This window comes from Dermacentor variabilis, chromosome 7, assembly GCF_050947875.1.
Source record: "Dermacentor variabilis isolate Ectoservices chromosome 7, ASM5094787v1, whole genome shotgun sequence".
NCBI lineage: Eukaryota > Metazoa > Arthropoda > Arachnida > Ixodida > Ixodidae > Dermacentor > Dermacentor variabilis.
In genome coordinates, this window is record NC_134574.1 from 172,237,509 (window position 1) to 172,263,106 (window position 25,598).

At 46.1% G+C, this 25,598-nt stretch overlaps 1 protein-coding gene across 3 annotated transcripts in view; it reads left to right on the forward strand.

Annotated features, from left to right (window-relative positions):
• The window catches only part of gek (serine/threonine-protein kinase gek), a 320,768-nt gene that overhangs the window by 131,303 nt on the left and 163,867 nt on the right, over positions 1-25,598 (forward strand). For all 3 annotated transcript variants that reach the window (XM_075700310.1, XM_075700309.1, XM_075700311.1), the window contains exons 3-5: positions 5,046-5,129; positions 7,368-7,463; positions 8,309-8,551. In XM_075700310.1, the coding sequence (XP_075556425.1) occupies positions 5,046-5,129; positions 7,368-7,463; positions 8,309-8,551 (423 nt within the window). The remainder of the gene's footprint in view (positions 1-5,045; positions 5,130-7,367; positions 7,464-8,308; positions 8,552-25,598) is intronic.

Genomic DNA, 25,598 nt, shown 5'->3' on the forward strand with positions numbered 1-25,598 from the left:
GCTGAGCTAGCCCTTCTACCTGCCAACACAGTAGTTGCAAAAGCAACTTCGTGGACAGTGTCAGCAGCTGAGATCTAGGCCATTCCAATGAATGCTTTGCTTCCGACCGACCTCTGGGAGCGGCAGGCCGGTGGCAATGAACCGCAGCGTGCAATTTTTTCCTCTGCGTGGAATTACCACTGGTCCGCTTGCACCCAAGTCTCCTCCAATTGATAGCGTAGCCTGCAAAAGGTCTACTTAGAAAGCCGGCAGGGGCGATGCAACTCATTATCCGCCATTTCTTCGAACGCGTACCGCACTTCCAGCCGTGGTCGACACCGAAAGAGCAACGCCAAGCAGACGACAAAGGCAAGTAATAACCTCCTAAGCAACCAACGCACGCGCCCGTGATGCCCGCGTGTCTTCGGGGTCATGCGACCGGCGCAACCGGGCAGGGTTGCAAGCCAACAGCCAAACCACAGCAACAGAACCCAAAGCGGATTACCCCTTCGCCGATTCCACTCTTAGCCAAAGACGGGTTCACTTTGCAAATGATTGACAGATGCGTGACGTGATCATAATTTTTGGTGCTGCCCCGCTGTCTCTGACGGCCTTTGACGCAAGCAAAATTTTGATCAATCAGATGGAAGCCAAGTGAACCGGTTCCCTTCTGAACCACTATAAGATTCGGACCCAAGGCGATAGTTTCGCGAAAGGCGAACGTTTCAGAATACGGGCCCAGCATGAAGCCTCAATGCAGTAGTCGACTGTGCACCTGCATGCACATACGCGCACAATGTTTCGCTTTCGCTGTGAGGACGTTCTTGCACTGTTCCGTGAGCTTTAGGCCGCATCATGTGAGCATTTGACAGTACACAAGCAAGCATTGTTGCGTGGACGCTATCAGAGCTGCTCAAATAATTTCGTTATAACTATAGGACTTTGACGCCTACGGCGACTTCTCAATGCCATCAGAACGATTCAATCTTTTTCTTTTCTTCTTCTAAATTCTTGGACGTTTGAATATCATTATTTCTCAAGTTGCATCACTGTTGTATGTTGTCGGTCTTCTCAGAGAGCAATTTCCCGCTGCTTTTTTCTTTCTTTTTCTTAAGTAAATTTATTGTTTGTTGCTAACACAAATATAACCATATACCATGCCTCTTTTGAATGTGCTTCTTACCTTTCCATTCCAGTGAACTTGCCAGTATCCAGCATCAAAAAATACATAGGCTAGAGCTCCATGACATTAGCCAGGTAGTGCACACGGGCGAGCGTCTCAGTGCACGCTTTCTGCTACTCACTTAGCATCGCAGCCCCGACGCTGCAGCAGAAATCTTCCTTGCGGAAATGCTTGCTGCACACCTGAGTTGTAGCCGATGGCGGCTTACCAGTTCTTAGTTTCGCATTCCAAGCTTCACGCAGCTTCTTGTCCTGCGGGCAAGTGTGATGGCTTACACCGGGCTCCGTTGCACACGTCTGGCACTGCGGCACCGAGCAGTAGCCTACCATGTTGGATGCCTTCAAAGGCAGCTGCTACTTATTATAATGCTTTCAGGTGTTGTCAAGCAGACACACGAAGTGGGAAAACCTCCCCACTTAATCAGAACCACAGCACAGGTGGGACTTTAAACTTTCGTTTTCAGCCTGCTTCGGCGCTTCCAAAGCAGCCGACGCTGCCGTCGTGTCCACGTGATCCCTCATATGACGTCACGCCGATTGCAGCAGCAGCTTTTCCACTGGTGGAGCTCGCCCCCAATATAGCTGCATTGTTAAACCTAAGGGATGTTTGAACCCCCTAATCTTCCCTAGTTATGGACCTGGTGCTAGCCCAGTTTTTGCCTTGCTCATTTGCAATTGCTTTCGTAATGCAACCCACAATCCTTGATGACAAATGGGCTTAGTGACTACTGACACAGGGCCAGATGCTTCAGTTAAGTGGCACTTTATGTTGTATAACAATGCACAGGCTGGGATGAACAGACAGATAGTGCGAATCAGTGTTCAATTTTCCAAATTAACTGGTGTTGAATAAACAGGGATTTAATATGTTATTTTATTTCTCTAGGTTTTACTTTTCGCAATGTAATTGTGATGTTCCAACATGTTGTAAAAAAACTAGCTAATTAACGTATATGCACATGATTATTCGAAGGTGGTTATTATTTGTGTTCAATTCATATGAGAAAATTTTGGATATTTGCTCACCTCTAACAAAAATGAAAGTCAGAATTGTCATGTCAGCACTTCTCTAAATGCTGCGTGGAAGCAGTGCAGGATTTCTGTATTACCACCAGTTTAGAAAGCATGCAGTGTAAATCTATTGTGGGCTTGCAACAGCGGCATCACTTTGTGCTTATGTCAAACTCAGGACATGTAGGAATTGTGCTAATTAAGAGGGTCCATATTCTGATTTGATCACATTTGCCAATATTTCCACTGTTTTGTGTGATAGGATGGATTAAGGTGGCCCAGTGTGGTGTAGGGTACTAGTTGGCCCTCCTGATAGCTGATTAGTCAATTCACTGGCCATCTGTTACAATTTGTTAAGGCAAAGTCCTGGTGCCAACAAGTGAAATCTGTAAGTTGCATAACATGTCACACATTTAAAACATGGTGAACTGGTGCTAAAACCCACATGTTTCTTGAACAATGCACAAATTCAAGAACTTCTTATGAATTCTGATTCACATGACTTCAATTATAATGAGGGTGGTTTCAATGGACTACTATAGTGACAAAAAGACCATGTTGCCTGAAGAACATACATTATTCTATTGAAAATGATTGATTGACAAATATTCTTGTTTTTTACTTTTGCTCCCATGTTTACATTCTGTGCTTATTGTTGTGATGCCCCTCTTACCCAATACCTTCTGCAAAGCCTGTAAGGTGTTTTCTGAACAAACAAACAAACAAACAAACAAACAAACAAACAAACAAACAAACAAATAAACAAATAAATAAGTAAATAAATAAATTAGTGTCTTAATTTTTAAATCAATTTTAAGACCTCGAAATTTGTAAAATGCTCAGCAATATATCACTAATAAATAACATTTGAATTTAAAGTCTGCCAATGTGTTACTTAGACAGAAATTGAATTCATTTCATTTTGGAAATATGCCCTGCACACAGAGGGTTAAAATGTCTCTCATAGTATGCAAACAATGAGGAAGTTGACGTTATATGCTAGAAAATGAACCTGCTAATGTCAGGATTTTATGAAGGCAGTCAAGATGTCAAGCCTATTGCAATACACAACATCTTTCTTTATTTTATCTGAACACAGTATACATGAATGCAGCTTTATATAGATAGGTTGTTCATATTGTATAACAAGGCTCTCCAGCACTTGTTCTCATAAATGATGATTGCTTGTGACTATCTGTTGAGCTCATCTTAATATATTTTGAGGAGCACTAAAGTCCACAGATGATAGTTTTGAAAACACCTATGTGTGCAATGTTAGGATAAGGTTGACTATAAAAAAAGTTTCACTTACAAGTATTTCCTGTTGTGACTTCTTCCACGGGTTCAACCAGCTGGCACATGCTGAATCGGAGTGTGCTCAAGAATGGCTGTTGATGAGGTGCTATTTCCAAAAGTGACTAGTAATTTTGTAAAATCAGAAAAATTTTGCAGCTCTCTGTTGCAGTCTATTGTGTAGGTCTATGATAAAGGATGTTGATCTTGAGTATTGCTGCATGGACTTTCACAGAGATATAAGGATGTGATGTGCAGTTCGGCAAAGCTGACAACCTTCATCAAAACTTCAAATTTTTTTACTCGTCAAGATGACTGCGTCAGGCAACACTTGCTCAGATAACTCGCCATTGAATGGATGAACATGGCTAAATTTAAAGTTGTGTTTAGTGTTGTTTTCACGACACTCCATTTGGTTAATTAGCAAGGTTATTGAAGTAGCACAGAATACACCAGATGGTTAAATCACATTTTCAGTGTAATTTTCAATCCTCACTTATAATTGATTAATTACATCACCTAACTTGTAGCTACGCTCTTTTCCCCTCTGGACTACCTGCATATTACCACAAAAATCTTTTATTTTCATGTAAACTTGTGTGAATTTATTGTAGGCATAACAGCAGCGCCAAAAAACACACAAAAGAGGGGAAAACTGACAGACGCAGACAATCACTGCTTTTTTTCTTGTCTGTGTCTGTCAGCGTTCCTTTCTTTTGTGTGTGTTTTTTGGTGCTGCTGTTATGCCTGCAATAAGTGACCAACTCGCCCAAGAACTTGTTTTATTGTGTGAATTTATCGTGAAATGCACAATTTCTGCAATTTGTTTAAATTGGTCATAATTACATCAATTATGTTGTGATTTTTTACACTTTGTTTATAGCAAAACTTTCTAAATACTAAAACAGCCATCGACCAATTTTTCAAAGCATGGTTTTTCATACCTGCTGAGTTATTCAGCCTTCAAGCCTATCTGAAGTGCTGTCACAAACTCGACAGAGACAAAGTAGATTGTCAACAGAAATTTAGGCCACTGTCACATTGATATTTCATTTGTCTCTGGTGCATGTCATTCTGGCTGCAACTGTAGAAGAGTGCCTGTTTTCAGTGTCCTTACGGAGCAAAATACATAACTCTTTTTAAGAAAGTCAGTATCTGGAGTAAATTTCAGTAGTATTTTCTACTAAATTATTATAAATAAAATTTTAAGGCTGCCACTTCTACTGATACGTTCATTGCTGAATAGGACTGGTCTAGAGGGTGCATTGCTGGGAAAGTATCATCAGTATAACTTGAAACGAAAAGAGGAAATAACAGATCAGAATGCCTATTTTGTGTACTTACATAACAATGCAATGTGCAACATAATGCAATGTGCAATTGCCCTGTAGCCGATTTCTAGGCACGGGGTAGTCCCAAGTGTACGTTTTGGAGTCTGAAATGGGCCACTGTTACAAATGCAGGGGAACCTGGAAACAGAGCAGTGCATTGAATAGTTTTTGAATTGTTCACATTTGAATTTATGCTGATAGTACGGACTTAAACTGGATTACTGGGTATGTTTTGGTCTCTTCTTGCAGGTGGCTGTTGTAAAAGAACGGAATACGGGAAAAGTGTATGCCATGAAGATCCTCAACAAGTGGGAGATGCTCAAGAGAGCTGAAGTGAGTCTAGAAAATGTTTATGGAAATTCTGTTGTTTGTTTTGAAGCTATACTAGTGTAATAATTACACATTTAAGACATGTGCCTATTTCATTGATCAGCAGATTTCTGTGCCCTATTTGCATCTTTAAATATGTATGCTCTGGCAGTTTTTCTTCGTGCTAGATGGTATATTAATTTAGCGACTTTAAAGGTATATTTTGTGCTATGATAACAGTGGTGTATGAATACTGCAATAACAAAATGCTATTAACAACCTTACAGAGGGTTATTAATATAGATATCCTACGTTTTCAAATCAGCAATATTTCAATCTGGACATCGCTCAGGAGAGGTTTTTGCAAGCAATAGGTGGTCGCACCATTAGAAACTGCTCCCTCAACGCAACGGAAACTAATTTCAAAGGCCTTATTTTTGCATATTGTAGGTGCTGCAAGCAATTTCAGCCTTAGGAAATGACATCATAGTCTCCATGTTTTGAACACTACAACCCCAATTTCCATATCCAAATGCATGTTGAACACACAAATGCTTTCCTAGACAACCAATGAATCGATTTGAATGAAATTTTGCTGCATTTAAGAGAGAAAACTGAATGCCACTTACCGAAGGGAAGCAGAATTTTGATTTATTGCATCAAATGCTTTACAAAAATTGACAAAACTGGATAAGTCAAAACAGATTGTACACAAAGTTTACAAATTCATAACTCTGCACCGAAAACAAGTATTGCAATTTTGTGAACTGCATCTTTCTCTAGATAATGAGGAATGGACAAATGTGGTATACTATGAGTTTACAGGTTACATTAAATTTTTAGAATGCTTATGAAGATTTTGCAATGGTGCTACTCATAAGTTAGTGGTATACTTCAGAGTGTTGAACAATACATCAATGCTGTCCGTTATACTCTCTCAATAGGGGCAGTTTAGAGAATTGTGATATCGTTCTTTAATTTGAGCTGGAGTTGCAAGCTTGATTTCTCAGTAGTATTTTTAAAATTTTTCAATTTTCAAGAATTTTGTAATAGACGTTGACAGCCTAAATATAGAATTTGCTTGCTACGGTCACTAGATTCCAACTTTTCAATGCTACTAACCTCATAAAAATTGGATGAAAAGGATGTTGAATAAAACAACTTCCCAATTCTCATGTATTTATGTAGGAGTTTCTAAAGTAAAGATTCCTCTTTTCAAAGAGCCCCTCACCAGGTTTGGCCACTTGAAACAGACAAGCACAGCATGTAGGCGCCGACAAAAGATGTATACTCCACGCAGCGGGAGCCGGAGCAACGGCAAACTGCATCGCAACGCCATCTACAGGCAGCATCTGGGATCGAGATAGCCAATGGGTGCCCTTTATTATCTGCAGGCATGTCGCTTGACTCATGTCAATGTTTCGTGCTTCAGCTCGCCAAAATGCAGAGCGACACCGCTGCAGTAGCAATCTGCGTGGAGTATACCACTTTTGTCGGTGCCTGTACATCTCATGCTGACAATTGTGTCTGCAAGATATTATAGCACTGCCCACAAAAAAAGCTGAAATTTCAAACCAAATGCCATAGACCTCTTTCTCAAGGATGGTCCACATCCAGCCAGGGGGTCAAGGTCGCACGCACAAATGTCTCTACATAAAATGCACTGTTACCAACGACACTCACCATGACACATGACTTTGGTAAATCATACTTTGCGGTTAACCGTGCAGCAAAAAAAGAAGAGAAAGAAAAAAAAGTAGTAGTTGGGGTTTGTATGTGAATGCGACACTGTCCCTCAGCTCCAGTATGGGAGAAAGCAAAGAAAGGATGCTGCTTGCAGATGCTAGTTGGGGCAGGGGGAGGAGGAGTGTCTCTGTTTGCAGTCGTGCTCACCTCCTGCCAACATAGTAAGAGGATATTCAATTTCTTCTGTCTCCTGCAATAATGAACTGATTTTAAACATTCTTTTGGTAATCATGATCCCTAGACACCATTTTATACCTTCCAGTGTAAACCATAATTTGCGATGTGACCTAGTGAGGGGCTTGTTACAGAAAAAAAAATATGGGAAGCACACAAAGTTGATTCTGGCACTTCTACATGTAACTTCTTGTGTTTAGCATCTGTGCTATCTATGTCTTCCTGTGTCCTGTCTGTTTTTATTTCTGAACGACCTCAGATGGACAGTAGATAGTTCTTTTCTTTCTTTCTTTTTCTATTCATGTTTGCATTTATTTACACTGCTGTAATTTCTTCTTTCAGACGGCCTGTTTCCAAGAAGAGCGTGATGTGCTTGTTTTTGGTGACAGGCGGTGGATTACAAATCTCCACTACTCATTCCAAGATGACACCAACTTGGTGAGGGCATTGTTTGGTGCAGCATGGCCTTAGTCACTTTTGCGCCATTAAACTCGAATTAACTGACATTGTTTGATGCCTGCAGGGTAAGATCCTTTTTAACTTGTCATGGAATTCTGTGTCCATAGCTGTGCAGGAATATGGTGTGCTCTACATTAATAATAACCAACAGCTTTTGCTTTTTATAAAGCATGCTATGCTAACCATTCGAACCCAAGCACAATACATTACTTCTATTTTTTTTTCCAGCTGAAATGCATGTATTGGCACATACAGCAGATACTGTTAGAAGCTTTGTGTATGAAGTTTGTGAGTCTGTGATTGTAATCTATATTGTCCACACTTGTTGTGATATTAAATGCAATAATTACAGGCCCAAAAGCACAGAATTAGCAGTTGGAGCTCTATTTTGTGTGAATTAAGCTAATAAGTCACCTTTACAATGTGACAAACTGAACTACTTTTGATGTGTCTGTGGGCAGTGCAATGTTCACGACCAACCATAATGTAAAAAATATTAGTTTCATGTTTTTATTATTTCGTATGCTCAGGGCGTATTGACCACTCAAGAACTATTACGTAGTGATAGCTTGGCCTCTGTGTCTAACAAAGTTCTCACATTTATGTGTATTTAATGGCTGTCTTCTTTGCTGGCTAGTAGTGTGTTATTGCCTCTTTGGCTATCGTGACTTGCTGGTATTTTTATGTTGTCCTAAGAGAAGGTTGTACTACATAGCAGAGCTAGACCCTGCGATGTGACCTGTTATTGTTAAGACAAATAGAGCAAGGCTTCTGCAGCCTATTTGTTCTTGTGGCATCAACTTTCTTTACTATTTCTCGCACAGTATCTCGTCATGGATTACTACTGCGGAGGAGACCTGCTGACCCTGCTCAGCAAGTTTGAGGACAAACTTCCTGAGGAGATGGCACGTTTCTACATCACTGAGATGATCCTCGCCATAGATTCTATACACTCGTTGCACTACGTGCACCGAGACATTAAGCCCGACAATGTGCTGCTGGATGCCAATGGCCACATACGGCTGGCCGACTTCGGCTCCTGTCTTCGACTATGTGATGACGGAACGGTGAGCACTCTTAATGAAGTTCAAAACGTTGTTCTATATATCGCACATGAGGATTCCTTCAGTTTTCATATGCAGTGGCCACCTAAGGCCACATGCGGAGGCCAAGACAAAGGCTATCAACATGACTGTTTTATTATTCTTGGGCACAGTGCCACTATGCCTACAGACTTGCACTAAATTAAATTGATTTGTGCGACTCACTCACTGTCTTAAAGATTGGTTCCCATGAATAGAGATGTTAATCATTCGAACTGGTCTCTAGTGAAATTCTTAGTTTGCTATCTATATGCCCTCTTTGGTTCCAAATGGTCTTAACTAGTTTCATCTATGCACCTTCTCATAAATCAGACCAATCTGTGTGTCTAGCTTGTCTCACTCAAATATTTTCATTTGGGTTGCAGTCATAGGCAGAGTGTTTTCATTTTTCCGAGGGGGGTGGGGGGGTGACCAGCTTTCCGAACCCTATATATATATATCTTGCACTTGAAACTTCGTGTGACCTCGAAGAATTGAGTGCTGAAGTAGTGATGGCATTATATGACATATACAGGACCTCATAGTAGGAGACAGTTCAGTTTCACAGCCTGAGTCCTCTCCGTTGTGTAATCTTCCTTTGTGTAATTGTCGCATACTTGGCTATTGAATTATACAGTGTTACCCAACTATCATGCACCAAGACTTAAGAAAAGAGCAGTTGCATTACTCGGAAGAAAACCTATAGTTAGGTACAACCTTAGAAAAAAGGGGAGGCCTCGCCCAGATGACCGAAGCGCAACAGCGGATTGCCTCCGCAACTAAAATAGTCCTACTCAAAGAACCGTGCTCTTAAAATGCGTAAACCTCAATATAAATAAAGACTTTTATAATTTGATGACCAGTTTGGTAGAGCTTTTGTGATTGAAATGCTACAGCACATGCCAGGTCGGGAAAGAAAAATAACCCCATACCTTTAAATGCTGTGCATCGTGTGCTTTTTAGCTTCATTGCAAGGGACAAAAGAAGAAACAGTAGCTCTGCATGGCTTTTGCACATTTTGCACTCTGCATGTACATGGCACATTTACTACTCGTTTTTCGAGCTCAATGTGAATCCGTTGCTATTTAACAAGTACTTAAAACAATGTGTTTATTGAAACCGTTACAAACCTAGGGCGAGAAGATGATCGAGGCAGGAAAGGTACAAAAATGCTTCATTCATCGTTTTAAATAAATACTCTTGGTTTTAAATAGCATAAGATTGATATTTTCTTGGTTTTGTGTTTTCACAAACATATTTTCAAGAATGTGATAGGGTTTTTTTCTCCTTTTCACTTCTTTCTTTTCTTTATTTTTTGGAAGCCTGCAGTCGGTTGGTCGGTCGGTCGGCAGGAAAGGTACAAAAATGCATCATTCATCGTTTTAAATAAATACTCTTGGTTTTAAATAGCACAAGATTTATATTTTCTTGGTTTTGTGTTTCCACAAACATATTTTCAAGAATGTGATAGGGTTTTTTTCTCCTTTTCACGTCTTTCTTTTCTTTATTTTTTGGAAGCCTGCAGTCGGTCGGTCGGTCGGTCGGTCGGTCGGTCGGTCGGCAGGAAAGGTACAAAAATGCTTCATTCATCGTTTTAAATAAATACTCTTGGTTCTAAATAGCATAAGATTGATATTTTCTTGGTTTTGTGAGAGAAGAAGACGACGAACCTGCTGCTAGCCTGTCTGAGTAGCTCTGCCTACATTTATCATTATTTTCGTTATTTTCTGGTAATATTACTGGTCAGAATGGTTCAAGACGTCTGTCGACTCGAAAAGGTACCTTCCGTATCAGAGACCTATGGGTGCTGCGCCACCCGCCGCCTCACAAGGTGCTAGAAGGAACCAAGCTGGCACCGACGAGCACCCCGCCATGACCTCCCAAGGGCTGACACCGGGTCAGAAACGCCAGCTGGTTTGTACAAGCCAGCCTGACTGCAAGCGACAAGACACTGGTGAATCTGAAGACGAGTCAACTATCATCGAGGACGACAACGTGGCGAACCCTTCAGACCTAGACATGGACGAGGGTGGTTTCTGAATTGTGCGCCATCGTGAAGACAGGGCGGAGGGCATTCCAGTGTTAATCACTGCAACATCCGAAAGAGATGATTTAAGGCAAGTAAACCCTATTGTCCTGTATTCTGAGCTTGAAACGATTCTCGGTGGAGCACCGGTGAAGAGCAACTTCACAGCACAGGGAGCATTGCTCTTAGATGTAGAGACAGAAGGACAAGCCAACGTGCTTCTAGAGACCAAGAATATCGGCGGCATAGTCATATCTGCCCGTGTCCCACACAGTTATATGAAAAACACGTGCATTGTTAGAGGAGTCACTAAATGGTATTCAGATGAAGAGCTGCTCACCTACCTGAGACCTTAGGGAGTATTCCATGCAAGAAGAATCATCCGTCGGGTCCAAACCTCGTCATCTGAATGGGAGTCAAGGCGCACTAACTCGGTGGTTCTCACATTTGCTCCAAATTCTGAACGCCCGGAGAAGATCAACCTTGGTTTCACCAGACACGAGCTTGTCGACTACATGGAGACACCACCACACTGTTTTAAGTGTCAGCGCTTCGGACATATCGCTAAGTACTGTCGTGGGGAACAGAGGTGCAAGCGCTTTGGGGGACCTCATGATTTTAAGACGTGAGCAAGTAAAGACAACTTTGTGTGTGCAAATTGCGGCGGTGACCATCCTGCTAGCTACGGTCAATGTCCTGCGTGGACAGCTGCTCAGTGAAGAAATAAGTTGTTTGTTCTGGGTCCATCAAACATGAAGAAGACGTCCAGAGCGCCACAACTAACTGGTTTGGAAACAGAGCACGCATCTCATTTCCCGCGTCTCACACCGATAAACGAAGTTATTGAGCCAACGCAAACGGTCACAGCGGCTGAGAAACCTGTTCGAAAAGAGTCTGAAAAACGCACCTATGCGGCCGCAGTAAACCAACCTTAAGTACCACTTGGCAACAGTCAGCAGGAAAACTGCCAGCATGTGATACGCGCTTTGTTCACTGCACTACGTTCCCACGTCGCGAAGATGCCTGCTAGTTCAATGAAGGATGTGCTGGAAGCAGTGCTGGCTCTTGAGTCAGTGATACTCTGCTCTACTTCCACATACCCTCAGTAGCATAATGGCAATTTCTCGCCCACTTGGTCCATTCCGTCGTCCAAAAGTGCCCTTAATAATGCAATGGAACTGCGCCAATATTCTACAGCGTCTTTCTGAACTCAGCCTTTTCCTTCGAGACATACCTATACCAATTATAGCCCTCTCGGAGGCCGGTCTCCCAAATGGAAGGACGATCCCAGGGTACATCAGACATGGAAATCCGAGTATACCATCATTTGCAAATGGAAGTGTGATGATACACATCAGGCGAGAATTACCTCACTTCACCTTACCAGTGCAAGACCTTTGTTCTACCTTCTTGGAAGTCGCCGCTGTGCAAGTGTGCCTAGGAAAACGAAAACTCAGTGTAGTGTCGGTGTATATAAGTCCGCGCAGGAAGGTCTCCATGGAGGCATTCATAAAAAACCTTTGCATTCATTGCCCCTCTCCTCTAATAATCTGTGGCGACTTTAACGCGCATCATTCGCTTTGGGGAGATAAGACTGCAGATTCCCGAGGCAAGGAACTTGTCACAGCCGCGGATGCCGCTGACTTATGTATCGCGAACGATGGCAAACCGACTTTCTTCAGACCACCAGATTCATGGAGTGCCATAGAACTTGTGATCCATTCTACAGACTTCTTATCGTCAACAACGGCCCGAGACAGGATGGGCAGTGACCACTTTCCGATCTTCACCAACATCACCGGATTTCACACTGCTGGGTGACAATTCTGTGCTGTGACCCGCTGGGACACATACAGAGAAGCGTTGGACAAATCCCCTGGTGAGCTGTTCGCAGATATGCTGCGGAGCGAAAGAGTGGCTACCTCAATGTTGAAACTGCCAGATCATTTCCCTACTCCTGATTTGAAACTAAAGAACCTCTGCGCAGTGCGTAGAAGAGCGGAGCGAAAACTAATGAGAAAAACGGGAAATCCATCTGCGAAAACTGAATACAACAGGATAAATGCTGTCATCCGTCATCACACAAAAAGGTTAAGACGAATTCAATGGGCTGCTTTCTGTGAGAGTTTATTGGCGTTTACTCCCATGACAAGGATATGGGGAGTAATGAATAGCCTATCCGGAAAGATTCGCCTACACAGGCCATTCGAAGCACTTGCTTTAAAGCAAGGAAAAGATTTGCAAACCCTTGCAGAAGATTTTGCAGACATATACACATCTGGCAGATCAGCAGGAGTATCGAACCCTCTGTTGTCTGAAGCATTCCATACTATGGATACGCCGTTCACCTTTCGTGAGTTGGATTTGGCGCTTAGCAAATTAAGAAGACGCTGTGCTGTGCGTCCTGATTCGATCAGCAATCAGATGCTGACAAATCTGCCATATGAATGAAAACGAGCCCTTCTGGACATATTTAATCACGTCTGGAGCACAGGAGAGATCCCAGAAGCGTGGAAGACGGCATGGGTGGTGTCAGTGCTCAAATCCGGAAAGGATCCTGCAAACCTCACCTTATATCAGCCAGTATCGCTAATATCATGCGTATCAAAGTTGATGGAAAGACTAATATGTACGAGGTTAACATGGTATCTTGAACAAGGAAATAGACTGCCATCATGTATGACCGGATTTCATCCACGGTTGAGTGCCCAGGACAGTGTCTTGGATCTACTAAGCCATATCGAGCACCATCGCGTAGACGGCCTTTCCACACTCGCCATCTTTATGGACGTTGCCAAGGCATACGACTGTGTGCTTCATACAGGCATCATCAACAGACTCCGAGACATGGGCGTCTCTGGAAATGCTCTTCGATTCGTCCATGAATTTCTCAGTGATCGATGTGTCCAAGTTAAGCTCGGAAGTATAATGAGTGACAAGCGACGAATTTCCCTCGGCATCCCACAAGGAAGTGTTCTATCCCCCTTGCTTTTTAACATTGCTATGGCCAGCCTTCCAGATGCCCTGAAAGTAGTTCGGACAACAGTTAAAATGTCCATCTGCGCAGATGACATCTGCATTTGGATCTCGGGGTACCAACACAAACGTTTGGCCCGGATAGCCCAGGCCGCAATCTCCACTATCGATCGCCACTTATCGACGCTTGGCCTATCTTTACCAGCACAAAAATCAGCCTTCATGCTTTTCCCGGGAGTGAGACGCAAGTCAACACGTCTGACGTTGAATATCAGAGGGCATTCAATTCTTCGTGCAACTCATGTTCGATTCCTGGGCATCACCATCGACAAACAACTACTGTGGCGTGGTGCGGTCGAAAGGGTTGTGGCTGCATCAGCGCAAAGAATCAACGCACTTCGTCGATTGGCAGGTGTATGTTGGGGAAACAATCCTATATCCATGCTTAAACTGAACACTGCACTGATAACAAGCCGCATTCTCTATCAGCTCCCTCTGATATCACCGTCATCGAGTCAATTCGAGCGCTTGGAGGCAGTGCACAGAAAGGGACTTCGCTTGGCGATGAGAGTTCCAACGGCGGCTTCAAACAAGAAAGTCACTAATGAGGCAGAGTCTCTTCCACTCCGCCTTTTGGCATCTCAGGCCTTGTTGACGCAGCTATTAAGGCTGGGCGAGTCACGCGCAGGCACGGCGCTTCTCCGGCGGCTAAGAGCAAGAACTCGCTCACATTTCCATGCGGCGCTGGACACCTTCCGATTTTTAAGATTGGAATGGCCTAAACGAAGTCGCCTTGACCCGCCATGGTCTTTTCCGGACGTTACCTGCAGCCTTAATGTACCCCACCTACCGACGAAACTCACCATTTCAACTGCCGAAGCCAAGTTTATTGTGCTGGACCACTTGAGCACTGTGTTTCAAAGCCATCTACAAGTGTACACAGACGGTTCGGTGTGCACACAAACAGATAGCTGTGCAGCGGCATTCTGCATACCATCCCTTGATGTATCATGGTCTGGCCGACTAGATCGCGTTGTTTCCTCTACAACAGTAGAAAGCGCCGCAATCACCGCGGCTTTGCAGAAACTACGGGCCGTTTCTGCACGAGATGTCGTGGTGCTGACGGATTCCATGTCAGCATTACAGAGATTACATCGGGGCCTACCTCTAGAGAAATTTACAAGGCAGTCTCTGGCACTGATTGACGACCTAACGAACAAAGGATTTAACATAAGGTTTCAGTCGATTCCATCACACGTAGGAATTGATGGAAACGAGGAAGCTGACGCCCTTGGACGCCTAGCGCTGACATGTGTCCCAAAAGTGAAAGCCCCAAAAGCTTTTCATTACCCTAAGGGTGCAATCCGCCTTCACTTTAGAGAGATGCACAAGAATCCACACGAATCCTGTGTGACTAATGGATTTACATGCGAACAAGCGACGCTTTTATACCGCATCAGGACTGACTCCGTGTACACCCCAGCTTGGTTATTCAAGACTGGGCTTCGCGCTTCCCCACTCTGTGTTTTCTGTGGTGACATTGGCGACATTGAACATTTCATTTGGCTATGCCCGCAGTTTGACACAGAAAGAAAAGCGATGGTCGACAACCTACAAAAAAGCGGTCTCACGCACAGGACCTTTGAAGACGTTGTTTTCTCCGGAGGGCCCGCGGCATTCGGGAAGAGAGCGCAACGACTGCTGATAGCCTTCCTGCAAGACACGGGGCTCATCGACACCTGGTGACACACCCCTGATCTCAACTTGAAGGAGGATCAGGCGGGACAATTGCCGGCTATGTATGCCAGGCTAACCCCGCCTGCTTCAACATCACCACCACCACCACTGCCACCTTTCTTGGTTTTGTGTTTTTACAAACATATTTTCAAGAATGTGATAAGGTTTTTTTTTTCTCCTTTTCACGTCTTTTTTTTCTTTATTTTTTGGAAGCCTGCGGTTGGTCGGTCGGTCGGTCGGTCGGTTGGTCGGCCGGTCGATCAAAAATAACCTTTATTTAAACAATTCAAGGAATGCGTGCAAAAATAGTTGGACCAATCGCCTATGTCGCTAGTAGTTGGTCCAATACGTGAGATTTAATTTGGTAATTTCAAAAAAAAATCTAACTCAAGAAGTATTGTCCTAATTTTCAAGATGTCGATCAAGCATTTGTAATGCCCCAAAATGACATCTAACTGCAGTGTTTTCAGCGCGTACTAATTGCGTACAATTTTTTCCGACTGGCAAAGAAACTTCACAAAGTGTTAAAAATACCACATGAGTGCGCTCCCACATGCATCATAAAGCAGCGCCGTCAAATAAGCTGATTGAAAGCAACTGCATCACCTGTCGCAAACCTGAAGAGACAGTGCATCACCTCGATGATGGTACGGAAGGAGCGCCAACAGCAGGTTTCGCGGCTTCCCAGCTATTCCTTCCTCTCATTTCTACGTCACACTTAATATCCGTCTCCCAAGGTCGACTGGTCACTGTAGTATCTCGCTTTCAGTTTCTGTTTGCCCTTACACGCCGCCAGTGGCGCCAGTGTTGTCACCTGTATATATATATATGCCTCTGAATAAAGAGTGCTAGTTCCGTTGCGGCCGTGACTGTATTCGTGGTTCACCTGCGGCTACCGCCGAAATACAACAATGGCGACGAGGATGGGATCTTTTCGAGGGGTGTAACCGCGCCTGTAACTTTACTACGCCATGAGCTGTATCGGGCTCGCTCCGCCGCCCCCATTCTTGCCTGTACCCGGCCGCCCTCCTGTTCCCTGGCCGCAATGGTACCGGATGTTCGAGAACTTTCTGCTGGCATCAGGAGCATCTGACTTCAAGCCCGAACGTCGCAAGGCCCTGTTGATACACAGCCTCGGCGTTGAGGGTCAAGGTATCTTCTCCAGCCTACTGCTTACGTCGGATGCTGCCCAGAGCGGTGAGTCAGCTGCCGGCGGTAAACGTAGTAAGGAGAGCGGGGACACCACTCAGCCTTACGTTTATGACGAAGCTATCGAAATCTTAAAGCAACATTTCACAAGCACAAGCAATGTCGTTGCGGAAAGGCACCGGTTTCGCCGTCGTATGCAACAACCGGGGGAGTCTGTACAGGAGTACGTTGCTGCACTACGTGCTCTCGCGGTAGCATGTTCTTATGTGTCTCTGGAAGACTTGCTTCGTGACCAGTTCGTGGAAGGGGTCGCGTCCCAGCACCTTTGCGAACGCCTTCTTCTTGAGGGCTCGACCCTTTCGTTCCCCCGAGCAGTGGCATTAGCTTCACAAGTCGAACAGGCCAATGAGGACATTCGAAAATTTGCTTCCGGCAATGTGCAGCGCATATCAGGGCACTCTCGCTTGGCGCTATACTACCATAGAAACACTGGAACGCGCCACCCTCCGCGTGACGACGCGCCCCTGCGTGAACCTCGTACCGAGGCGAGCCTGCAGCACGACAGCCGTCACCCTGCCTCGTATCTGCGCCCATACAACTCGTCCTCTCACTGCTATCGTTGTGGTTCGCGCCAGCACCGTGCCGCATTACCCCGCTGCCCAGCCCAAGGTCAACGTTGCTATCATTGTGGTCTCATTGGTCACTTCAGCGCGGTATGCAACAAGATGCGACGGGCCGTCGCGGTTCGTGAGCTTAGCGAACAGACATTGCCCGACAATGAAACCTTGCCCGACAGTGAAACTGACAATGAAGATGTGAGCATTCTATGTGTGACCGCGTCCGGCCGCGCCGGAATTCTAGTCAAGGTAGCAGCTGGTCACACGACTTTAGCATTCCTTATCGACTCGGGATCTTCAGTCTCCATTCTAGCGGGGGTGTCCATTCTGTTCTACGTTGTCTCGCAAGGTACATCGCTTCTGGGTATCGACGCCATTATGGCTCTTGACTTCCAGATTGATGGCTCGTCCCTCCGCTGCCTTGAGACTACTACGTCAACTAGCAGTGCTACCAACGTACAAGTTCCAGTTCAGGAACCAGTTTCATCTGCACGTCTTCCAGCACAGTTGCGCAATGAATTTGCATGTCTTTTCGACTCCGCCCTCGGCCTAGCAAATGGGTTTGTACATCGTGTCAAAGTAAGGCTCTCGATTCCGCCCGTTGTAGCAAAACTTCGCCGCCTTCCTCTTTCACTCCGAGCTCGGGTATCTGAGGAACTTCGTCGGCTAGAGCAGTTGGGCGCGATAGAGCGCATTAACGCTTCAGAATGGGTGTCTCCGATTGTTGTTGTTCAAAAGAAGGATGGAGGCATTCGTGTTTGTGTGGACCTACGGGAGCCTAATAAAGCTGTCGTGACGGATAGCTTCCCTCTTCCGCACACCGAAGAACTCCTCCACAGTCTTGTTGGGGCAACGCATTTTTCGAAGCTAGATTTCGCGTTGGGCTATTACCAGGTTTTGCTCGATCCTGAAAGCCGTGACTTGACCGCTTTCATAACTCACGATGGCCTCTTCCGCTTCAAGCGCGTTTGCTTCGGTTTGGCTTCCGCCCCCGCTGCATTTCAACAAATGATGTCGAAAATCCTTCAAGGATGTTCTGGTGTTTTTTTCTATATCGATGACATCATTGTTTTCGGGAAGAGCGAACAGGAACACTTGGCCAACCTGACCGCTGTACTGCGGGGCATTAAGGAAGCAGGGCTCAAGTTGAATGACAAGTGCGTATTTGGCGTACAGGAACGTTCCTTCTTGGGACACAGGATCACACCGCAAGGCATCTCTCCTTTGCCAGAGAAAATTGTTTCTATTATGAATACTCCGGCGCCCACTGATAGTACTAGTCTGCGCTCTTTCCTCGGACTGATCGAGTATTATGCCAAGTTCGTTCCCAGGCTTGCTGATGTGGTAGAACCAATGCGAGCTCTTCTCCGGAAGAACCAGCCATTCATATGGAATGATGCTGTAGACGCCAGTTTCGCCCAGGTGAAGTTTCTGCTCTCGTCCAGCAAAGTCCTGCACATGTTTGACGTGTCCCTTCCGGTTGTAGTGTCCACTGATGCGTCCGACTGCGGACTGGGTGCTGTTCTCCAGCAGGTTGATGGCCACATGCTGCGAACTGTTGCCTTTGCTTCACGCACACTTTCTCCTGCAGAGAAGAAATACGGAGTTGGAGAGCGTGAAGCGCTGGTGTGTGTTTGGGCCTGTGAGCATTGGCATACGTACTTGTGGGGATGGCATTTCACGTTGCGCACGGACCACCAAGCTTTGGTCTCGCTGCTCTCTTCTCAAGGCACTGGGCGCCGCCCCCTTCGCATTGCACGCTGGTCCGAACGGCTGCTTCGCTACAATTATACAGTAGAGTATCGGAAGGGGTCTCAAAACCAGGTGGCGGATGCCCTTTCCCGCCTTCCAGTTCCGTCTCCGCAGGAAAATGTCTCATTTGATGAGGTTGTGTCCTTTGTTGAGTTACCATGCCTCACCAAAGAGCAGTTTCAACAGGCCCTTCGGGATGACTGCATGTTAGAACAAGTCAAGATCTATGTCGCCACATCTTGGCCTGCACATAAGACGCTCTCGGGCGAACTTCAGCCTTTCTTCTTGGTACGTGAAGAATTGTCCGTCGTTGACAACCTGCTCCTGCGCGGTGAACGAATCGTCATTCCCTTGTCTCTCACACCGCAGGTAATTGCTGCTGCCCATGAAGCTCACCCTGGTATAGTTCGAACAAAAGCTCGGCTACGAGATCGGTACTGGTAGCCAGGCATGGACAGGCAAGTGGAGCTTTCCATCCAGAACTGCAGCATATGTCAGATGGCTGACAAAAGTACGAAGACTGCTGCCACCCCTTTGCAGCCAGTACCCCTGCCAGAGCGTCCATGGCAGAAGCTTGCTGTTGACATCGTCGGCCCTATAGAGAGAGCCCCACATGACTGCAGATACGCCATTACGCTCATCGACTATTTTTCCAAGTGGCCAGATGTTCAATTCTGCAGTGAAGTATCCTCCCGCACAGTCATGAACTTTTTGCTTCACGTGTTCGCCCGTGAAGGCTATCCGGAAGTGGTGGTCTGCGACAACGGGCCCCAGTTCTCATCTAGGGAGTTCATTGAGTTCCTCAAAGATCGCGCCATCCGCCTTGTGCACTCTTCCGTTTACTACCCCCAAGCGAACGGACTTGTCAAGCGGTTTAACCGGGTCTTCAAGAATTTTGTGCAGGTCGCTATGCTGGAACAGCGTCCGCTTCGCTAAGCGGTAACCGAGTATTTGGGCATATATCGCTGCACGCCACATGCCACTACGGGAGTTCCACCGTCTGTTCTCCTACACGGACGGTGACCGAGAACACGCCTTGACGTTGTGGGTCACCTGTCACCAGCTTTCTTCAGCGATCCTGTTTCCGAACTTCATCGTCTGCGCCAACGAGTTAAGAGCAAGCAAGACTACAGCAAAGAGTACACAGACCATTGCAGGGCCGCAAAGAAGACAACAGTGTCTGTTGGTGATTACGTTAGAATAAGAAAACCTGGAATATCGGTTAAGGGAGACCTCGCGTTTAGCCGCCCGAGAAAGGTAATCAGTCAACAAGGTCCATCAACGTTTCGGCTTGATGATGGACGAACCTGGAATGCGTCGAATCCAGGGTACCTGCAGCTTCAGCCACATGGAATCAGCAGCATAATGCTGTTTCCGAACCCGTGACTCCGTCAACGGCATCTCAGCAATCCAACGATTATGCCTCAACAGCTCGTCCCGAAGCCTCACCAGCTACGCCCACGCTACGAGCTCCAGCGTCAGCTGTGCCGGATGACCGTGTGCTTCAACGTCGGGTCCAACCACCGAGGAACAGAAGGCCTCCAGATCGATACCGGGACCACATGTAGCTTGTGTGCTAGGTGCAGACGGGTGCAGTGTCAGAACTTGAGTGCTGCACGAACTATGTGCACATGCCTGTGTCTCTGCGAGCAATTTGTCGTTTTTGCTTTGTCTTTTTGGCGTTGCTTGTCCTAGGCCATGCTGTATAATTATTCCATACAGTATTATTAATGATGAGCACATGACATGTATTGTGAAGGTAATTGTAATTAATTGCAAATACTGTGTATATGTATAACAACACTAATCTATTATTAGTTACCTTGTTCTTGTAAGGAGAGGAATATGTAGTATCTCGCTTTCAGTTTCTGTTTGCCCTTACATGCCGCCAGTGGCGCCAGTGTTGTCACCTGTATATATATATATGCCTCTGAATAAAGAGTGCTAGTTCCGTTGCGGCCGTGACTGTATTCGTAATTCACCTGCGGCTACCGCCGAAATACAACAGTCACACTGACAACAAAAGCCCCTTGATAATGCGGCTGAAGTGCCACTCTGACCACGCACGAAATGGGAAAAGCAATGTAATAGGCATAGAATGTTTAAAAATTCCAGCTTTCCTTGCACCACATCGAAAGAGTGTGCACGAAGCTATATTTCATGCCAGAAACTTGCTTCAGACCAAAGCCAAATTAAAGTGACCATATTATTTTTATGAAAGTGTATATGTGCTTCAAAAACAGGTTTGTGTCAAAAAATGAAAGAGAAATAAACAGACCGGGAAGCGACCAACATGTAGAGAAGAGGCAAAGCCAATGTGTTCAAGAAAGTAAATATACAACTTCTAAATGAGCCAAATTGGCAGTCAGGATGTATGCACACACACATAAAAAAAGAAACATTAGATTTCAGTGTGTCTTATTACCTATGAATTGGTGAGCTCCAGTGAACACCAGCCTAGAGGACGTGTTCGAAGAGGTCTCCTTTTGCAGCTATACAGTACTATGTCCGTTTTATCACATCTTGAGTGGCTTGCTTGATGACCAATGCTGGAAATCTGACATCCGTCTCGATCAAGTAAGCATGATCTTTCACATAACTCCAAAGAAAGAAATCAAGTGGAGAGAGGTCAGGTGGCCTATCCGGGCAGTTTACAGTCCCATGCTTTCCAATCTATTGCGCATGAAAAGTCGCATCCAGCCAGCTTCGTGCTCGGTGGCTGCTGCGTGCGGGTGCCCCATCTTGCTGATACCACAAAAGTGGAGGACTTGACAGCGGTACTTTGCATAGAAAGTCACCCACTACTCCTTCAAGGATTTCATTCATGTAACGCTGTCCAGTGAGTGTGTGATCGAAGAAGATGGGACCTATTATAGCACCAGCATAAATTCCGAACCACACAATGTGTGACCACTGGTACTGGTGCCTATTCTGCTTTATGCAGCGTAAATTGGAGCTCCCCTTATAGTGTGCATTATGCAAATTTACTTAGGCATTTCTGTGAAAATTGGCTTCATGTGTGCACATGATGTTGCTCAGAAAGTCCGTTGACTCATCGGCTTTTGTGAGGACCCAACTCGAGAAATCTGGATGATTCTACAGGTCCCTATCTTCTAAGCATTGGTCCTGGTTAAGGTGGTGCTCGTGAAAGGCCGTGATTTAGAATCCTCCAAACTGATGACTTGGAAATTGGCACGTGGTTGGCCACATCCCACACTCTAGCATGAAGGTTTGAGGCCATAAATGCTAGAACATCCGTGTGTAGGCTGCTGGTTGAAGCTGCTGGTTTGTCCCAGGTTTTCATTTCTGATGACAGTTGATGCTTTTGGTCTACCACCACACTTGCATAACTGATATATATATATATATATATATATATATATATATATATATATATATATATATATATATATTGTAAAGGGGGTTTATTCGGGCCCTAGAGAAGCAGCGACCAACGCGGCAGCAGCAGCTAGGGCGCAGCCAGTGAACGAACTGGGTATGAGCCACACGATGGCAACGGGGCTTTTTAGCCTGCCGATCTTCTTCGTCACGATCACCCGCAGAATTGAAGAGTAGCCATCCTGGCGATCTAGGAAGAGGTGAGAGGGTCGTAATATGGCTTCAGCCGGTCAATGTGGACAGTCTCTCGTCCCCGACGACACAGATCGGGAGATTGTGACATGGGCTCGACCACGTAATTAACAGGTGATGGTTGCGCAACCACGCGGCAGGGCCCGTGGTACTTCGGGAGGAGCTTGGACGAAAGGCCAGGGGCAGCAACAGGCGGTACCCAAAGCCACACGAGTGAGTCTATAGGGAAGGGGTGAGGGGGTGGGCTTAGGTCATGGCGCTCTTTTTGGCGGCACTGTTGAGCAGACATCAAAGAACGGGCCAGTTGTCGGCATTTCTCGGCGTACTGGGCGACCGTAGAAACAGATGAGCATTCAGCAGGGTCCGGCTGGTACGGGAGAACCGTATCAATGGTGCTGGAGGGATGGCGGCCGTAAAGCAGAAAGAATGGTGAGAATCCGGTAGTGGCTTGAGAGGCAGTGTTATAGGCGTATGTGACGAATGGAAGTACAAGATCCCAGTTGGAGTGGTCAGACGCAACATACATTGATAGCAGGTCACCAAGAGTTCTGTTGAATCGTTCTGTTAAGCCATTGGTTTGTGGATGATGAGCAGTAGTAGTGCGGTGATTAATTTGGCATTCAGATAGGAGTGACTGCAGGACGTCCGAGAGGAACACGCGACCCTGATCGCTCAGCAGTTCACGGGGTGCGCCATGGCGGAGAACAAAGTTGTTCAGAATGAATGAGGCGACGTCTTTTGCTGATGCGGCAGGCAAGGTGGCGGTTTCGGCATATCGTGTCAAATGATCTACGGCGACAACAATCCATCGGTTGCCGGAGCCAGTAGATGGAAGAGGCCAGTATAAATCAATGCCGACACAGTCGAATGGCTGAGCTGGGCAGGGAAGCGGCTGGAGAGGTGCAGTGGAGAAATGCGGGACACATTTGCGGCGTTGGCAGGCAATGCAGGAGCATACGTATTTGTGGATGAAGTTGTACATCCCTCTGCCAATAATATCGTAGGCGAAGCCGTGTGTAGGTTTTCGACACTCCGCCGTGACCACACTGCGGATCAGAGTGAAAAGCGGAGCATAAATCTTGTCGAAGGTGGCGGGGCACTACTAAGAGCCATGTGCGGCCATCATTGTGGTAGTTGCGGCAGTACAAAAGTCTGTCGCGGATGGTGAAATGCTGCGCCTGTCAGCGTAACGCTCGAGGTGCCGAAGCTGCCGGAGGATTTGGCAAAAAGGCGGATATCATGACAATCCATGGGCCTTTACGTTGCTCTGAGGCCATGTCCAGGATGTCAGGTCTGTAGGTAGAAGTACTGCTGTCGGATGTTGCTGGGAAGCGCGAGAGGGCATCGGCGTCAGAGTGTCTCCGTCCAGAGCGATAGACGACACGCATATCATAGTCCTGAATTCGGAGGGCCCACCGAGCGAGGCGGCCCGACGGGTCTTTGAGGTTAGACAACCAGCAAAGAGCGTGATGATCCGTCACCACGTCAAAGGGTCGACCATAGAGATATGGGTGAAATTTTTGAAGAGCCCATACGATAGCCAGGCACTCTTTTTCTGTTACCGAGTAATTGGCCTCAGTTTTTGTGAGTGTACGACTGGCATAGGTGACCACATATTTGACATTAGGGTTCTGACGCTGTGCGAGCACGGCAACAAGGCCGACACCACTGGCGTCAGTGTGAAGTTGTGTAGGTGCGCTTGGATCAAAATGGCACAAGATCGGCGAAGACGTGAGTAGGCGACGAAGAGTCGTAAAGGCATCATCGGAGGCTTCCGACCAAGCAGAAAGTTCATTGTCGCCTTGTAGGAGTTGGTTTAGTGGTGCGATCACAGTAGCGAAATTGCGAACAAAACGTCGAAAATAGGAGCATAGGCCAATGAAGCTGCATAGTGCTTTTAAGTTAGTGGGCTTCGGGAATTCGGATACGTCGCGAAGTTTAGCAGGATCAGGAAGGATGCCTTCTTTGGAGACAGCATGGCCTAATATAGTAAATTTTCTAGCTGCAAATAGGCACTTTTTTAAATTAAGCTGGAGCCCAGCATTCCGGAGACAGGTCAAAACTTGATGTAAATGGCGAAGATGGGTTGGAAAATCAGGAAAAAAGACTACAACGTTGTCGAGGTAGCAGAGACAAGTGTGCCACTTCAGGCCGCGCAGGATGCCGTCCATCATGCGTTCAAAAGTGGCGGGCACGTTGCACAGACCGAACAGCATTGCAGTGAATTCATACAAGCCGTCTGGTGTTACAAATGCAGTTTTAGAACAGTCAGCGTCAGCCATGGGCACCTGCCAGTAGCCAGAGCGGAGATCTAAGGAGGGAAAAGCTCCGCACCTTGCAAACAGTCAAGGGCGTCGTCGATACGTGGCAATGGGTATACATCCTTTGAGGTAATCTTGTTAAGCCTTCGATAATCCACGCAAAATCATATGGTGCCGTCTTTTTTTTTAAACTAGGACGACTGGTGATGCCCAGGGACTACTAGAAGGCTGGATGACACTGTGTTTCAGCATATCGTTCACCTGGTCATTGATAACGCGTCTTTCAGTCGCCGATACTCGGTAGGGATGCTGCCGAATGGGCACATGGCTCCCAGTGTCGATGGTGTGCGAGACAGTCGTTGTGCGGCCGAGGGATGTTGCTTGGCAGTCAAAGGAAGAAGAGAAGCCTTCGAGCAAGTGAAGAAGTTCATAGCGCTGCATCGACGTAAGGTCACTGGCAATAGCTGGCGTAAAAGAACGCGGCAGTGACTGAGGAGGCGATGCCTCGAGAGCGGCAAGATAAGTGGAGTCGTCCGTCGTGTCAAATATTGCAGATGAGGCCAGGGGTTCTGCTCTGCCAAGGCTTTCATGGCGGCGTAAAGTAATTGGTTCGGCCGATGGGTTTGACACGCACATCAGAGAGGCGCCAGTTTAGAACTCGAGGACGGCGAACGGCAGTGGTAGTGAACGGAGGCGAACTAAAAGTTCAGACGGAGCGAAGAGTGCTGTTCCGTCATCTACAGAGTCACAAGAGATACTGACAAGGGCGGAAGACCAGGCAGGTATAACGGTGTCTTCAGAAATGGTGATATTGTGACAAGGGTCCCTCTGGTCAGTAATAATATTGCCCGAAAACTGAAACAGCTAGATTTCGGCGCGGGCGCAGTCAATGATCGCATGATGTGTGGAGAGAAAGTCCCAAC